This window comes from Mirounga angustirostris, unplaced genomic scaffold (genome assembly GCF_029215605.1).
Source record: "Mirounga angustirostris isolate CCGP_5_RB_7025 unplaced genomic scaffold, mMirAng1.0.hap1 SCAF_9, whole genome shotgun sequence".
In the NCBI taxonomy this organism is placed as follows: Eukaryota; Metazoa; Chordata; class Mammalia; order Carnivora; family Phocidae; genus Mirounga; species Mirounga angustirostris.
In genome coordinates, this window is record NW_026991717.1 from 106,326,360 (window position 1) to 106,344,819 (window position 18,460).

General features: G+C 34.6%; 1 protein-coding gene and 1 long non-coding RNA gene across 3 annotated transcripts in view; one reads left to right on the forward strand and one right to left on the reverse strand.

Moving 5' to 3' along the window:
• HIF1A (hypoxia inducible factor 1 subunit alpha) overlaps positions 1–18,460 on the forward strand; it is a 39,512-nt gene that overhangs the window by 13,154 nt on the left and 7,898 nt on the right. Inside the window, exons 2-9 of one of the 2 annotated variants that reach the window (XM_045900998.3) lie at positions 4,768–4,958; positions 5,335–5,480; positions 5,564–5,648; positions 9,116–9,228; positions 9,794–9,996; positions 14,464–14,570; positions 16,042–16,189; positions 17,976–18,196. In XM_045900998.3, coding sequence (XP_045756954.1) covers positions 4,768–4,958; positions 5,335–5,480; positions 5,564–5,648; positions 9,116–9,228; positions 9,794–9,996; positions 14,464–14,570; positions 16,042–16,189; positions 17,976–18,196 — 1,214 coding nt within the window. The remainder of the gene's footprint in view (positions 1–4,767; positions 4,959–5,334; positions 5,481–5,563; positions 5,649–9,115; positions 9,229–9,793; positions 9,997–14,463; positions 14,571–16,041; positions 16,190–17,975; positions 18,197–18,460) is intronic. The other variant, XM_054513744.2, reaches the window with a different exon arrangement.
• Positions 940–18,460, reverse strand: part of LOC129046544 (uncharacterized) — a 30,658-nt gene continuing 13,137 nt past the window's right edge. The window contains exons 2-3 of the long non-coding RNA XR_010405211.1: positions 6,639–6,828; positions 940–4,986 (exon numbers count right to left, since the gene is read on the reverse strand). This is a non-coding gene — a long non-coding RNA (uncharacterized LOC129046544). The remainder of the gene's footprint in view (positions 4,987–6,638; positions 6,829–18,460) is intronic.

Below are 18,460 nucleotides of genomic sequence, written 5' to 3' on the forward strand. Positions count from 1 at the left end.
CCTTGTCTCTTAAAGTTTTGTTATTTGATTTTATGGAGCGATTATTCCTAGGGCTAATGTTTTGTGAGTTAGGGGTTGACCCTAGTAACTACTATCGAATAAAGACAAGAAACATAAAGATATATTTGTCCTAGAATATAAGTTCCATGGGAATAGTAACATGGTCTGTTTTGTTTATTGCCCTATGCTGAGAACAGTGGCTCATTGGAGATGACTAAGAAATACTTGTTGAATAAATGAATGACATTCTCTAACATGAATATCCTAAAGGTTCATTTTTAAGTTTATTGATTAGAACTTAGAAGACATTTTCCTGGAGAAAATAATTACAAAGTATAGCTAGCTATCCTGAAAATGTAATTTATATTTATTTGAAATGTCAAATTTTTGCTGTTTTTTTCCATTAAGTAGGGACACATTTTTTTATTAAACATTATCTGTTTGAACTGTTCCAGTTTTGCAGCAATTACCAGGTGGAAAATATAACAACAAATACTATTAACCATAAGAATACTCTAAATAATAAATATATTTGTCTGAGGGTAACTCCCCCACCCCACCCCGGAAAAAAAGCCAATAGGATTAGAAATCAACCTAATGAAAACTTCCATGTTTTAGGATGAAAATTACAACACTTTCTTGAAAAAGACTGTAGAAAACAGTCAAGTCTTCTGTTTCCAGCTGGGCTAGGAAGACGTAATTATAAAGGTATTGATTTAATTGGTTAACAGCATTAACTACAACTCATGCATTTTCCTGTCCACATTAGCTTAGGACAAAACAGTAAAAGACATTAGAGTATAGATCAGAGTGATAAGGGAAAATAATCTTAAACCTTTCACCTCTTTTCAATAAATTGGTATTCTAGTTTCTCTGCTTTCTCCCTGTGCCTCCAAATCTCTTCTCTGGCAAAATCATCTGCTCTCCTCGGTGATAGTATTGGTGCCATTCACTGTTGTAGTGCTTGGTGATTTTTTTTTTTTTTTTAATCAGTAGCTTTTTTCTAACTTACATCTAGTATGCTTACTAATTGCTTACTAAATGCTTACTTACATTTGAAAGTGCATATCCAGGTAATCACAGTAAATCTAAACAGTATGCATTGTTTATAGTACTGATATTATTATGCTGTTCAATTATCACAGTCTGTAGTGTCACAGGAGCACTGATGAAGCACAAATTCAGGGATCCTAAAAAAATGTTGAAGGGGCAGTCAGCCTTCCATGGGCTTAAGTCAAGGTCAAATAGAAGATTAGGGCCAGATACTAAAGCCAAGTAGAACTTATGCACATCTCTACTAAGAATACAGAGATGAAGGGCGCCTGGGTGGCTCAGTCAGTTAAGCGTCTGCCTTCAGCTCAGGTCATGATTGTGGGGACCTGGCTTCGAGCCTGCTTCTCTCTCTCCCTCTGCCCTTCTCCCCCACTAGTGCTCGCTAACTCTTTCTCTCAAATGAATAAATAAAATACTCTTTAAAAATTAAAAAAAAAAAAAAAAGAATACAGAGATGAATGAGGTAGTTTCCCGCCTCCAAGAAGCTTTAAGGATTTTAGAGGAAGATAAATACAGTTGACCGTTGAACAGTGTGGGTAGTTAGGGGCGCTAACTCCTTGCACAGTCAAAAATCCATGTATAAGTTTTATCTCTCCCAAAATATAACTACAAATAGCCTTCCCCAAAAAACTTAACTACTAATAGCCTACTTTTGACTGGAAGCCTTACCGGTAACTAATAACACATATTTTGTATATGTTTTATATACTCTATTCTTACAATAAAGAGAAAAGAAAATGGTATTAAGAAAATCTAAAGAGAAAATAACATTTACAGTACTGTATTGTGCAATCTAAGTAGTAAGTAAATAAATAGTACAGGATCATCTCTCTGGGACCTACATGACGTGGTCTACCAGAAATTTCTTGTTCAATACTGTAATTCTGTGGGGTATGACTGATAAAAAGAGCCTTCCTCTGAGTAGACAAGAAGCTAGGCAGTTCAGATGCTGAAACTCATAAGAACTTTGGAAGTTACAGCTTTTAGCTAAGCAATGTTTTAAGAGATCCCATAGTCATATGTGAAGAACATCAGATAAATTTCTATATTAAATCTTTTTTATAGGTCACCTGATTGCTTTATGTCTAGATAGATTATATAATAGAAGACACACTGATTTTCTAATCTAATTTAGGTTTGTCAACTCTTGGAAGTACTATATTACCTATTTTATTGAGGCTTATTTCTCTTCCAGAATTCTGGCTCATCCTCAAATTCTTCTCCTAGTCTTCCCTGCTTGAGTATATTATGCTTTAAATATTTTATCCAAGCTCACATTTCTTATGGATTTGTCTTATAAATTTAGTTGCCACATCTTTGACAATTATTATCTTCAAAGTGGTGGACAATACAAGTATTTCTAAAGGTATGGAGATAATCACCATGGTTAGCTAAATCAGATACCCTTTAAAAGCATAAAGCAGGTAATAAAAGGATTTAAATTTTTTACCAAGTGTTTCATTTGGGTAGTCATTTGTTGGTTGCTTAAATTTGGTTGAGTAATTAAGAGAAGAAGGTGAGTAAGTCTGATGAAAGTTCCTGATTAATCAAATTCTGATCACCTGGACTAATTGTGACATTTAAACTTATATTCAGGTTTATCATGAGATCATTGGTCATCACACTTTTTTTGGTGGTTTTACTTGAACTAGATAGGAATCTGATTCCCACTACCATCCCTTCCTCTCACCTGCCAATTCAGAGGGGAAAGAAGTGAGGAAAGTTACGTGCTAGAGCCAATGGTGGGGGAGGGACAGACTGGATCTCTACCCCCATACTTGGGAACTCTGGTATATGTATAAAATAGATTTTGAAAACTTTTATTATTGTACATCTGTTTCTAAGTTCAAATTTAAAACATTCACTTAAAGTTAATGAGAACAATGAGGCAGTTCTAAGCAGATAAAAAATGAAGTTGCGGACTGTTGACATTGTTGCATTTTCATGATAGTCTCAGTCTAATTTATTTTCATGGGTTTTTAAAAATTATACAAAATTAAGAAAATCCTGATTTACATAGATCACTAGTTATAAGTAGTAATTTTAATAGTTCACCTTAAATCTCAAGATACTAAAGTTAAATTGATCTAGGTGCTTAAATTGAATAATTTGTATCAAAGTTCAGTTAGTAAAACAAAATATTCACATTCCTTATTAAGTTATAAAAGTCAGATAAAGCACGCAAACTTAAGTGCTAAAACTACATTATCATTAGTATATAATACAACTGTTATTCACTTGTTATACAACATAGTAGGAGCATGTGCTGAGAACCCTGCCTGGTTTTCTTTACTTGTTGTTTTTGAGAATATTGCTTTTATGATTGAACCTTGCAGTTTTGCAGGTGATTTGAAGGGAGGAGAGATGTGAGGTAGATATAATTATGCTTTATTCATAGGATATAAGGAGGATTAAGTGAAATAATGCTGGCAAAGTCCTTACCATACTGCTTGCTAAGTGCTCAATAAATGGTAATGCGTTTTTTCAACATTTAATAAATAATTGACTTAACAGAATTAGGTTGAGGGTCATAGGACAGCAGCCGAGTATTTGAGGTAGAAACAGCATTCTTAAAACAACTGTGGAAGAGCAAAGACTTAGGAGTAAAAAAAACAACTGTGTTCAAATCCCGTCCGCTACATAATGGCTGTTTTTAACACTATATAACCTCCTCTGTAAAAAGGGATAATATTTAACCTATTTGCAATTTATGAGAAAACTAGTTACCTGGTACAGGGTAGCATTTGACACATAGTAGGTTTTAATAAAAAATAGCTATTAAAGAGGAAGATAAGGACAGAACCAGGTTTAGCCTTGTTTACCTCCAGCTGGGTTAGGAGGAATAGATGTTGCTACAGTTAAGCAGAGGAAAATGTCTCTGCTTGGTGTGACTTAGGAAAATCTTTCTGACTGACTTTATTCTTGGGAGAGTTCCCTAAAGATATGTCATTGTTTTGACACCTTTATTAATCTTTATTAACCTGTTTCTTTCAATTCTTACTGTTGTGCCACATCTTTTCTTCTTCTATTACTCCTGCCTTTATTTGGTACCTGTTGTGCCAGTAATAGATTAAGGGGTGCTAAGGGAAGAAGCAACCTGAAAATGGTAACTTATTATAGCGGCTAATATAAGTATCTATAACTTACAGTCAGTATTGCTCATGTGGTAGGGTAGAGGATGGGAAAATATTGGAGTCAAAAGAAACTTGAGTCAAAAATCAGTTTTAGCTGCAGTCTGTAGTCTGCCTGCTTAACAACTTCCTGTTTTCAAGTTAATATGTACAGCTTTAGTTTCTCTAGACTTAATGGTGATTTTTTTTTTTTTTTTTTTTTATGTTGAGACTACTTCTGAATGGCTGTGAGGGTATAGCCTTAGATACGCGGGCTACTTTTAAGATTTTGGTTAAAACAAAAACATCCTCTCCAATTTGATATTCCAGGGAGGAAATACCTGTTTCAGAAAGGTTTAAAGCTTCATCTTGGACTTCTTGTGAGTTCCTTATGTCTTCAGTAATCCAAAAATTTTTGTAGCTGTATTTTACATTCTTACTTATACATTCATGTAATAGACAAATCTCTGTATAATTTGATTTACATGGCATCTTTAAATTATTCCATGAAAAGCAGAAAAATATATAGTGTTATCCAAGCAAAGGCAAACTAACATATAAATTTTCTCTTTTTCTCTCTTCCTCCTCCTCTTTTGTTAAATAGGATAAGTTCTGAACGTAGAAAAGAAAAGTCTAGAGATGCAGCTAGATCTCGGAGAAGTAAAGAGTCCGAAGTTTTTTATGAGCTTGCTCATCAGTTGCCACTTCCCCATAATGTGAGCTCGCATCTTGATAAGGCTTCTGTTATGAGGCTTACCATCAGCTATTTGCGTGTAAGGAAACTTCTGGATGCTGGTGAGTTGTTTTACAAAAGTGTAATAGCCTAAAAATTAGAAATTAGAAGTAATTAGAAGATGGTCGTACTCAGTCCTTCTTTAATGTGATTTTTATTACTTGCTTTTAAAACTTCAATAAGGAATTTTTAAGATATTGGCCTTTCCCCCCTCTTCTCTTGCCCCAACTTCCTACTTGTCTTCCTTTTAATAACATGACCTTTCTTTCTCTTTTCAGTGGTTTGCTTGCTGTGCTACTTTAAATAATCATTAAAACAGCTGGCAAATCTAATTGTAATTTTCAAATAAAGTATCAGATATTTATAAAAATATCTAAATATTATCATTTAAGTATAACTTTTAAGTTAATTATTCTTCTTTTCTTGTGCCTTTTTTAGGTGATTTGGATATTGAAGATGAAATGAAGGCACAGATGAATTGCTTTTATTTGAAAGCCCTAGATGGTTTTGTTATGGTTCTCACAGATGATGGTGACATGATTTATATTTCTGATAATGTGAATAAATACATGGGATTGACTCAGGTAAAATACCCACATATTAAGAGCCCTTCTGTATGTTTTTATGATTTTATGATATAGATCTAATTTTTTTAATGTGTTTACAGTTTGAACTAACTGGACACAGTGTGTTTGATTTTACTCATCCATGTGACCATGAGGAAATGAGAGAAATGCTTACACACAGAAATGGTAAGAAGAAAAGTCTATTGTTTGATTTAATATGACAGGTTTTACATAATAAGATACTGGTACTAATATTTAAGTTTTGCTGTTGTATTAACCTAAGGCTCAAAACATCATTTCATGTTTAATAAAATTTTGCTCTGTTCTTTTTGAAATCTACGTTATTCTATTTTTTAGAAATTCCATGAAAATACCTAAAAAATTTTTTAAAGCCCACCTAATTCCATGAATAATTATATAGATATAATACCACATAAAATAAAATGGAAAAGTAAATAAAAATCAGGACCTTCAAAGAAGTCAATTTATAACATACAACTTTAAGGCCAGAGGAAGTCATAATCAAATAATAAGATTTTAGATAGTGATTACACTTAAGGTACCAGTGTATGTTCAAGCTTTCTAAAGTACCAAGATAAAGAAAAGAGAAAGTTCACCAGATTTTTAAGAGCCTAATAGCTGCTTATTTGACCTCAGAATGTTCACAATTATTTGAGACTATGTAGTAAAATTACCAAGTATTATACTATGGATGCCCCCACATTAGCAATAATAAAAAAGATCTGCTAAGACCTCTTAACTCTTAGGAATGAATTGTTAAAAATAAGTCTCTAAGATTTTTGGAAAATACCTCTTGAATTACAAAATTACTAAAGAAAGTCTCTTCACACCTGTGCCATCTTAAAGTATACTGATAATTCATAAAGTTACCACAATGAAAATTTGTCATTATTCTCTGTAGCTCTCCAATTTAAGTGTATGTTTGTTTGCTTCTGTATTAAACTCAAGTACATAGCACTTTTTGAATATTTTTATGGTTTTCTTTTTCATCTCATTTCATTTATGATAATAGTTAACCTCTATTGAGAGATTACTATGTGCCAGAACACTGTTCTCTGCATATTATGTGCTTTCTTTTTTCCTTGTAACATCCTGTGAAGTTACTATTTCTGTTTTACTGAGGAAACTGAGGCACAGAGTTATTAAGTAACTTACCCAAGATTACTTGGTTCATAAATGGCAGAGTGTAGGTTAAGCTCAGGTAGATGGGCTCGAGTCTACGCTCATTCGTACTCTGGAGATCTTTCATGTTCACCAACTCTCACTACATTCTGTGACCATTTTTAACCTTGCCAGTAGGAGCCCTCTTCTGTTTGTTCATTTCATACTTTGTATTTGCTGTGAACTTGGAAAGCAAATGTATAGTTTTTAGAATTTTGTATAAAGGAAGAGTAAATACACTTCACACAGGGAGGGACCTAAGCAGGCTGTCAATTAGTTTAATATAGGACTTCTAGTGTTTAGACTGAGGTTTGTACTGGCTGTTCAGTGCTTCCCTAGGGCTAGACTATGAATGGATGGATATTAGGAAATTTTGTTTTGATTTGGTAATCCTGTTAATGCATTATTCTAAATCAAATATATTCTATATAATATAGTTTAGATAATGTTTTTAAACAGATTTTTTCTAATTTTTTTAGACAAATGGTTTTTTAAAGCACATGAACTTACTGAAAATCATTTCTAATGTAATGAATGTTTGACGTTTTGTTGAGAGACAAAAATGCGCTTTTCACTTTTAGAAAAGGGCTGCTGCAATGTATCACATTTCAGTAAGAACCAGTGGTGTGTTTATACAACATAGTCCTATTATTTTTTCATTTAAATTCTAAAATGATGACTTAGAGGTCATTAAACTATTAAAAATATGATCTATTTCTAGAGGTCTGAAAATTTAGTTCTTTTAAAATGTTTTCTCCCCCAATTAGGAAAATGCTAGTACCTTGGTTTTGAAATTAATCTTCATGTCCCAATTTAGAGGCTTTGGGTTTCCAAAGATCAGTACAATTCAAGCTTAGATTATGAAGGACTGGAAATCCACAGAGAATTTACAAGTAGATCTCTGCCGGCACCACAACCACAGCCCAGTTCTGTACCGCCACTGAGACCAGTATGGTTCTTGTGGCATCTTTTTAAAATCCATTCTCAAATGCTTCTAGGGAGGGCAAATTTAATCCTTATTTGAGTAAACCCAGATAATTTGTATCAGCACCAAAACCGCCCCCTTGCCTAGTTCTGTTAGTATGTAGAACTAGAACTCTTCTTCTTGAACTCTTCTCCCTCAAGAGTCCAGCATTTCTAGCTAAGCAAGCCTAAATTTAAACTTAATATCTTGTTTCTTTTCAGGGGAGCCTGGGTGGGTCAGTTGGTTAAGTGCCTTCAGCCTAGGTCGTGATCCCGGGGTCCTGGGATTGAGCCCCACATCGGGTCCCTGTTCAGCAGGGACCCTACTTCTCCCTTTCCCTCTGCCTGCTGCTCCCCTCTGCTTGTGCTGTCTCTCTCTGTCAAATAAATAAATAAAATCTTAAAAGCAAAAGCAAAACAAAACAAAAAATCTTGTTTCTTTTCTACTTGGCACTTTTCTTTCAATATACTAGCCTTAAAATCTCCAGATCTTTTTTTTTCTTTTTAAATTTCTCTCCTACCCACCTACTTCTATTAGTTTTCAAGTTTTTATAGATTCTAGTTCTTCATGCGTCTTTTGTCACCCTTCTTTTTACTTCTGCTACTGCTCAGCCCCTGATTACCATCATTGTATTTCAATTCTAATACATCATATATATTGCTTCTAGATTAATGTACCTTAAGTTCCTGATTGTGCTTCCCATCTCAGAATTTTTTAGAAGCTCCATGTTGTATATTTAAGGCTGAACTCCTCATTAGGCCATCCAGAGCCCTCCATTGTTACAGCCCTAATCTTGCCTTTCTATCTATCTCAGTACTCTTCTGCATGTACTTCATATTGCAGCAACCTGAACTATCTACTGTCCCCCGAATATGTGTTTTATTCCCCACCTCTGTGCTTTTCATTTTTTTCCTTTTCACCATTTCTTAGTTCTATAAGGTTTGGAATGGGAGTGAATAGACCTGAATTTATTTCACTCTAATTTTGCTTTGAAAAGTCATTCAGTATTTTTGTTTTGTTTTTTCCTCTAGAAACAAAATAGAAATAATGTCATGCCTGCTTTACAGGAAGATTTAAAGAAAAATCAAATATATAAAAATGTTATTTGCTTTGAAAAGAAAGTTGCTATTTTAAAAGTTCCATAAATAGAGTGCTCAATTATCAATTGAGCTAACACATTTAGCAAAGGTTTGGAGGAGTTTGCTGAAGTTCTTTTTTTGGGGTGTGCTTGTAAACTGACAGCACAATTACATTTCTTTGTAATTTTGCCAACTTCACTGGCTTGAATGTGAAATGATTAACTGTTACCTGAAACCAGGGAATCACTGTAGTTGTGAATCCCAGTTACTGACTGAAGCATGTTAGATCCATTGGACTTGTTGGAGTGTAAGTTGCTGTTCATGCTGAGACTTCTAATTGAAGATAGCACCTAAGTGCTACTCTTACTGTGACAAATTTAAATATTTAATTATGTTTTTAAATTTTATTTCATGCTTTCATTCATTAGGCCTTGTGAAAAAGGGTAAAGAGCAGAATACACAGCGAAGCTTTTTTCTCAGAATGAAGTGTACCCTAACTAGCCGGGGGAGAACTATGAACATAAAGTCAGCAACATGGAAAGTAAGTAAAAATGATTTGTAAGTGGTGATGTACATCTCAACACTGCAAATACTTAAGATAGCATTAGAACTGTGAGGGAAAACATACAGTTGTTCATTGGCATTTGCAGAGTTACCATATAAAACTAGTAATTTGTCAGTTTGAGGCATGAACTTAAATTACGTGAATTGTCGCACTGGTGTACCGAGCTAACTTCATCATTTGGCTTTGCCATCCACCCAATGTTGAATTTTGATAGAGCTTAATTTTCTATTTATTGTTGTTATATTTCTTTGCTCAGTGTTGAAACAGTCATTAAAGCAAGAAATAACAAAAATAATAAATCAAACAGCCACTATGACTAGATGAATGAAAAATCAGCCCAGATTTGTCTGAAGGAAATTTTTTTAAAGAGTAATTTATGGTACCTGAGTCATGCATGGTGTTACAGGGGAAACATTTATTGATTTCAAAGATACGGTTATCAAAGCTTCCTTGCCATGTCACACTTCAGCTGTTTATCTCTGCATTTTTTTACTAGAATTTTATATTTTTTAAAGAACTGCTTTGTTTTCTTTGTACACAGGTACTTCACTGCACAGGCCATATTCATGTCTACGATACCAATAGTAACCAATCTCAGTGTGGGTATAAGAAACCACCCATGACGTGCTTGGTGCTAATTTGTGAACCCATTCCTCATCCATCAAATATTGAAATTCCTTTAGATAGCAAGACTTTTCTCAGTCGTCACAGTCTGGATATGAAATTTTCTTATTGTGATGAAAGGTAAATGATATATAAGATATAATTTGAAATTTTTATTAGTCCCTAGCATTTTTTTTTACTGTTCACTCTAATAAAGACTTTATGCTTCCTTCCACTAAGTTGAATACAGTGATACATTGTAGAACTCAGTAATATTACATTAACTTTGTAGATTAATTCAGCCACATGTATTGAATACTTACTATGCACTATGAGTACTTTACCAAGGTGCTATCCAGAAATCACAATGATGAGGTCTTTTTCCTTTCTAACTTATTTAAAAAAAATAAACATATTTCAAAGACAATGCATAATTTGAGGAAGAATAGATTACTTTTGGTTATGGACTAGAGAGGAAAGTGTTTGATCATCTCCTCACCCTACATATTGCCCATGATTTCTATTGCCATTTCCCAAATTTATGTTCATAACTATTTTTAATTGCCACTTTGATATTTTTATCTGGATATTCTTCTGTATTAATAAACTGAATATTTCTATGACTGAGCTGCACCGCTATTGTCCCAAAACAACAACTTTAAAAATTGCTTTTCCTTTTAAAATGCTAGCATGGTTAGTATACCACTGTAGACACACAACTCCTGCAAAAATTTGGAATTTATCCTTAACTTTTATTTTCATTATCTGTACTCAGTTGGTCTCTAAATGTTACAGATTTACTATCTACATATATCTCTTGGTCCATTTCCTCCTTTCTACCCTTGCTCTCCTGCCACTGAAATCTTCAGCTCGTTATTATAACCTTTGATTCAAATTTTTGCCATAATCTCCTAAGCTGCCTCTCTGCCAACAGATGTATGTAAGCCTTTTAATCTCTCATCCACATTCCCAAAAAGTGGACTTTCTAATGTAAAAATTAGATCCTGTCATACTACTTTTGGAAATGCCTCAATTGCTTCCCTTCATCTTTACACAGAAAAAAATTCGGTTTATAAAAATATTAGGGGAGGGCAGGAGATTTTTCTTTATCAAAAGATGTGCATTTTGAAAAGCTGAAAGAAAAATAGACCTCCAGTAAAACCCAAACTTCTTAGCATGGCCAACAAAGATATTTATGACCTGGCCCCTGCCCACTTCTCTAAATTAATCAGGAAGAGAGGCCATTCCTCTGGTGTGGCCCCCTACATCCTACAGCTAGAGAACACCACATGCTGACTTGCTATCTTAGTGCCTTTACACACATTTTCCCATTCTGCACTGAAGTTTTCTTCAATTCCTAACATATTTACCTTTCAAGAGCCATCTACTCCTTTGTGGAGCTTTCCTTATTCCTTCAAGAAATTATACTATTCCTTGTGCATTTGTCTGCCATAACATTTTTTCTACTACTGTAATTATTTGCTTGCTTATCCCATTTTAAGTGTAAGGCTGTGTAACATAGTAGCTGAAGGCATAGATTCTGTAGCCAGACTACTAAATCCTGACTTTGCTGCCTATATCCAGGTGATCTTGGGCATATTAGTTTTTCTTTATAAGCATCTTTTGTTTCTTCATCTTTTGTAACACTTACTTTATGTAGGGTCAACTTAAAGACTGTAAGAGAAAACCAATTGTAAGCACTTAATCATAAAGTAGATAGGAATCCCCCTCCGCACTGGACAAGGAAATGCGACAGAACTCTGGCTTTAATATCACATAATCCTGGATTCAGTCCTGGCTTGCAGCTCTGATACTTACAGTGTGGCCTTGGTATTTGAACCTAACTATTTCAAATTTTATGATCCTTATCTGTTAAATAAGGGTAATCTTTTGAAAGGCTGTTGCCAGGATTAAAGGAGTCTGTTGAGTGCCTAGTACACGTAGTGAATGCTTTACCACTGGTGTCCGCTATCAGAAAAATGAAGATAGAAAAGCTAACAAGTATTTTATGGTGTTTATTGCCATTATTCATGTGAATATATGATAGAACAGAGATACCCATCTCTTTTTGAGGAATTTTTCATTTTTTGATCTCAGTAGCAAAGTATAGAAGTAAGTTGGGGAGAAAGGAAAGTGGTGGAGCTAGAATCAGAATTGAGAAAGGGAATGACATTTCTCTCTGGTTATATCAGAAAACTGGCAAAATGATCATGACAGAGGAGTAAAGACTGCCAGCTTAGAGATGAATCAAGTAAGGTTTTGAGTTTGACCAGGAGATTGTTGTTTTCTGGTTAGAGCTCTTTCTAGGAACTTCTCACATCTAAAACCTCTAAGAACTGAGACCTAGAAAAATATTTGCTCAGTTTTGAGAAAATCTAACGTATCAAACTTCTGGCATTCAGAATATCTCACAAACACTTAATATTTACTGTAATAATTTCCACATATAGTCATTCAACACATTTATTTGAGCATCTACAAGTTCATGGCAAAGTAGAAATGAAGAACAACAGTTCTTATCCTCAAGACGCTTATAATGAAGGAATAATACGCTGCATAGTTGCTTTAGATCACAGGTTCCTAGTCTCTTAAAAACACTTTGTGATAAGATTTTCTGAATCACTCCCCTTTTTGGTACAGAATATAAGCTATGTAATTCTCTAAAGTTAAATAAAATTGACTTTCTAGGAAAATATGTTGTTTATATTTTAACATCTTGTATCCCTCAGTGATAGACATACCTCAACTCAGATTGAGAAGTACTGACTAGACATCTAATTAAATCAGAGCTTCTTAACATGATAATACAAGGCCCTCATTAATTTGGTTACTTCTCTAGCCTCATCTCTCCTCACCTGCCCCCCCCCCCCAACCACATGAGTCTTTCTTGTTTATATAATGTCAAGCATTTTCTTATCTCAAGCATTTTCTCATCTCTGTCTTTGCTTCTGGTATACCGTCTTCCTGAAATGGTTTTGCTCTCCCTGCTTTTCTCCTATGTTCAACTCCTAAGTCTCCTATAAGAAGTTGTCCCTCACCCCACTATTTCTTCTCATGGATAAGGGTGGTTCCTCTGATTCCTGCAACAGATTCCCATCATTACACTTAGCACATTATTTCATAAGTAGTATGGTAACTGTTCCAGAAGATTAGCTACATGTTGAGTTTTGACCTTGTATTTTCACACCCAGAACAATACCAAGCATACTTACGCATATAAAGATTTAAATAATGGAAGTTTTTTTAATTCCATGGGAATCTTACTTAAATAACCAATATAAAACCAATTAAAATTATTTTTAGAGTATCATTTAAAGAAATAGGACTGTTTTTTATAAAATAATTTCCTTTGTAATGCTGCCACCTAGTGCAGATGTGTTTAGGGATATCCCTTTGTAAAGAAGTTTGGATTTTAGTGTGGTTTGGTTTAATTTGTTTTTTTTTACAAACCACTTTCTATTTACCTATTTTTATTTTGGAATAAACTATATGGCAGATCTTGCCTTAAAGTTTGACAACACAAAGAGTATTACTTTTATACATTTCTTAGAAGGATATCTCCTCTGTGTGTTTTTGTAGTTTTTTTTGGACACAGTACATTAAGTAACTTTGCTTACACCTCAGTTAGAAAGTCGTTTAAATTCTAAAGGCTGAGAAAATGAAAAGTTGAACTCATGTTTTGCTCTCAGAAAAAAGAGAACATTTCGGTTTAGTATGGTGCTAATAAGCATTCTCTTTCACATGAAATGGGTTCCATTTCAGACTCGTTACAGAAAGTAATAAGATCTAATCCCTGTCCAAAAAGAGTTGCCTGGAAACCAAAAGGGGTAACTGAATTATTTTCTCTTCCATTTTCAGTTTGATATCATTTTTCATCTGAAATGAATTCCTATAATTTTATATTATTTAAAAAACTAAGTATAAGAGCATCTTCTAAAACCAACATAATATGTATTTCTTAAGTTCCCATTTAGTGTGGATAGTCTTTGGTTGGTGATATTAAAATTCTGTAGTATTGATCCCCCAAAGTGAAGCCTTGCCTAAGGGCACTGTTAAAGAATCTGGTTTTATGGTAAACTAATGTTATGGATTTAATCTTATATTTCAAATTAAATGTCAGTGGCTACCTTTATAACTTTTATCATTTAATTTAGCAGTACTTCCTATCTATTTATGAATCCCCTGTCTTTTTACCAAAAGTAAGTACAGTAAAATGTGATAAAAATAGGGGGCACCTGGGGTGATGCAGTGGGTTGAGTGTCTAACTCTTGGTTTCCGCCCAGGTCATGATCTCAGAGTTGTGGGATCTGGCCCCATGTCAGACTGTGCGCGCGCGCGTGCTCTCTCAAATAAGTAGATAAATCTTTAAAAAAAAAAAAGGTATTAAGTTTGGGTGAAGGGGATAAAAGGGTCAAGTAGCAGGATGAACCCAGAGGACCTACCAGAAGTGCATGGTACTGCATTTAGTTAACTGTAGAGTTACCAAAGGTGAGATGTAAACTTACTCTAAGCAAAGGAGGATGCTCTTAATGCATATCAGTTACTTTGGAGAAGCAAAATTTTTCTTTATCACTTAGTTTTTCTCTTTTTATAATTTTTACTTAACAGAATTACTGAATTGATGGGATATGAGCCAGAAGAACTTTTGGGCCGCTCAATTTATGAATATTATCATGCTTTGGACTCTGACCATCTGACCAAAACTCATCATGATAGTAAGTACAGTGGAAGAACTACAGATGTTCTAATTACTTAACTCTTGCAGTCTCTTTACTGTTTAGCCATATATCTAACTTTTTGGTTAAAATTAACCAGTCTTCCTAGACTAAACATCTTTTTTTTTTTTAAGTTTGGGGCTTGAACTCAAAAACCTGAGATCAAGACCTGAGCTGAGATCAAGAGTCAGACGCTTAACCAACTGAGCCACCCAGCTGCCTCTCCTAGACTAAATGTCTTTTTTTTTTTTTAAGATTTTATTTATTTGAAAAAGACAGCGAGAGAGAGCAGGGGAAGGGGTGCGGGGAGAAGCAGGCTCCCCACTGAGCAGGGAGCCTGATGCTGGCTGGATCCCAGGACCTTAGGATCATGATCCAAGCCAAAGGCAGATGCTTTAACCAACTGAGCCACCCAGGCACCCCTCCTAGACTAAATGTTTTAATAGAACTCTTCATAAGGGATTGTGACCATTAAGTCTATGTTTTGTGTTTATTATAACGAATGCTAAAGTAGAATCATTTAATAATATATAAAACTAAGTTGGCATTTTAAATACAAAGACTAAAGGTCATAGAATATTACAGCATCATTTTCAGAATTCATACTTAAGTATTCAGACCAGTGGTTGGCACATGGAAGGCACTCAGAAAATAATTGTTCAGTGACTCAATGAATTTGAAGGTGATCAATGTCATGTACAAGTGGTAACAAGTACCCTTGACATGAGATACAATTCTGTTTTACTCGTGAATGTTATTTAAAAGATCCAAGAAAGTAAGACTTTGAAATATCACTTGCCTGTTTAATCTACCTAAACATGACTTCCCAATGTGATCGGGGATACCTGAATGTCACTGAGTTAGTATGATTAGCCTTGAACTGCAGAATGAGCCCAAGTCGGCAGTCAGGGCCCTAGTCCTCGTGATAATGTCATCATTACTATTTATCTAGTACTTTCTCCCAAATCAGTAAGAGATTAAGATCGCCTAGATTGCCAAAAAGATTTCAGCGTGATATCAGTTGAGATTCAAATATGCTAGCACAGTTATTTTGAAGCATCGTTAATTCTCTGGAAACCTCAGTAGAAATTTAAGGAAATGTAGCAGTGCCACTTGCTCAAATGCTCTCTGTAGAATCAAGATTATTCTTTCTGTAGTCTTTCTGATACTTTCAACATCTAAGTCATTAAAGGAATTTTAGTCACTGCTATCCCTCATTCCTGGCTTTCATTTGATTTAAAGTGAAGATTGGCAGGAAAGGAGTTTATTTTGGGGGTTAGAAGAATGAAATGTGTATATTTTTGGCTATGCCAGGACTTTTTCTCTGTTTAAACGGTTACAGTTGATTCCATTAAAATAAACATCTCTCTTTTCTAAAATAATGACCAACATTCAGCATCCTATTCATTTGATTGAAAATTCAAAGTTATTTTCTCTCCGTGACTCTTTTTCCTTTCCTTTCCACTCCTAGTGTTTACTAAAGGACAAGTCACCACAGGACAGTACAGGATGCTTGCCAAAAGAGGTGGATATGTCTGGGTTGAAACTCAAGCAACTGTCATATATAACACTAAGAACTCTCAACCACAGTGCATTGTATGTGTAAATTATGTTGTGAGGTAAGCTTGGAAAGTAAATATTTTGGGGGAGCAAGTCATTACTTTTTTGGATAATCTGTTCTTTTATAGGAAGAGAAGATTATAAATGTTATCTGAATTTTATTTTCACATTTCTACCTAATTATGGTTTTTGGTACTCTTGAGTGGAGTGTCCAGGCCAGCTATTCTGCAGTGATTCTGCAGATATTATCGGTAGCTATCTGTTTCCATTCTTTTCACTCTTGTTTTTAAAAAAGACCTTGAAAAAAAACCCAGAGATCTCCTGTTGGATTAGTTTGTTCTAGTTATGTATCGATCAGCATATACTATCTCAAGTAATTGTGTTATTTTGTAGGAAGAATACCGGCCTTGGAATAGTTAGATCTGTGTCATAGCTCTTTCACTCATTAGCTCCATGACCTTGGGAAATTCTCATTTCTTTGAATTTCACCCATATAGGAGAGATGATAATACTTAGCTCAGAAGGTTGTAGTGAGGATTAGATGAAATCCTATATAAGGTGACTGTAAAAGGCTGTATAATGTGGCGCATGGCTCTTGTATATTCATGAACTCTTCTTTTAGTTGATTGGCTTGTGAATATTAGGATATCATAAAGCAATCTTTCATTTGATCTACTTCAGCAAGTGACTGCCCCCTTCTAGTCCATCTTTCAGATTACCACCATGCTGAGTTTTCTTGCACGAATATCTGATCATTTCATTTTCCTTATAATGGTTTTAAAGGTCTTTTTATAACCCCAAGGTAACCATGGCTTACTTGCATAGCATCATTTCTTGTCATTTTCTCTACTCTCGTGCTTCCACAGATTCCATCGTCTTTCTAAAACTATGGCCACCTCTCTTAGGAAGACTTTGGTCATTTGTTTTTATTTTTGCCACTTCTGACACTATCCTTTAATGTTGTTACTGTAGTTTTTTTCATACTTTAATGTTTTAATATTAGTGCCAAAGAGTTCTTTTGTGGCTTTCCCATTATATAAGAATCACCCACTTGGAATGTCCTTCTTTTCCCCCTACCCCATTTGCCAAAAAAAACCCTACTTGAGCCAGAGTTTCAGCTTGTTGGCTTCTCTGTGAAGCAGACCTTCTCTATTTTAGCAATTACCACTTTGTTTTTTAATTGCACATCTACTTTCACACTGGGTTATAAAATACCTGGGTTAGGTATTTTAAACTTTGTATCCTTGGTTCATTTCACTTAGTGAACACTTAAATATTTGTTGATTAAAGGGACAATAAAACATTTAAGCCAAACACAAAGATGGATCTGTTGTCATCATCCCTCTTCAGCTCTATCCTGCAGGTGTTACCATGATACCATTTTCTTACCGTCAAGGAAAATATGGCACCCTTCTTTGAAAGGCCTTGGGTGTTTATATATCTTTATATTCTGGGACCATCCTTAGGTCATGCCTCATACCTCAGTCCCAAAGAGTTCTTCTGTGCCAGTTTCATTACATGTGAATCAGCCCAAAAATTGTGAAGATCTGTTTGTGCCCCTCATGTACTTGACTATTACATTTCTTTCCAGAGGGATAGCTGAATTTTCTTAATTGGTCAAATATTTGAACTGTCTTGTACTATGAATTTTTATAGGTGTTTATTTCATATTGGTATTTTAAACCCTAAATGTGACTAAGTATGCATGAGAGATTAGGATAAGGTATCTTAAAATGTTCCTTTTCATAAAGAAGAATTTTAAGAGATAAGGTTATTTCAGAGACACCCCCCCCCAGCATTGTGTCAGTGCTCATTTAAGAATTACTAATCTCTCTTTTTTGACAGTGGTATTATTCAGCACGACTTGATTTTCTCCCTTCAACAAACAGAATGTGTCCTCAAACCAGTTGAATCTTCAGATATGAAAATGACTCAGCTATTCACCAAAGTTGAATCAGAAGATACAAGTAGTCTCTTTGATAAACTTAAGAAGGAACCTGATGCTTTAACTTTGCTGGCCCCAGCTGCTGGAGACACAATCATATCTCTAGATTTCGGCAGCAATGGTGGGTCTTTAGTTATTCTTATGATTGCTTAAAAACTATGTCTGTTGGTACAAGCCCATTTTAACTGAACTTGGACATGTTTTTGTTAGTAATCATTTGGACATTGTAGTCTTATATATTTTGTTTTTCAAAGTTTTTTTCAATATTTGCTTAAATATTTTTGCCCCTATAATTTCTCAGCATTCCTACTTCTGTCACAGTGTTGGAACTTGTGCTTCAAAGGGTTCTTAGGTATTTCTTCTTCCCACTTTAATGTTTCTCCGC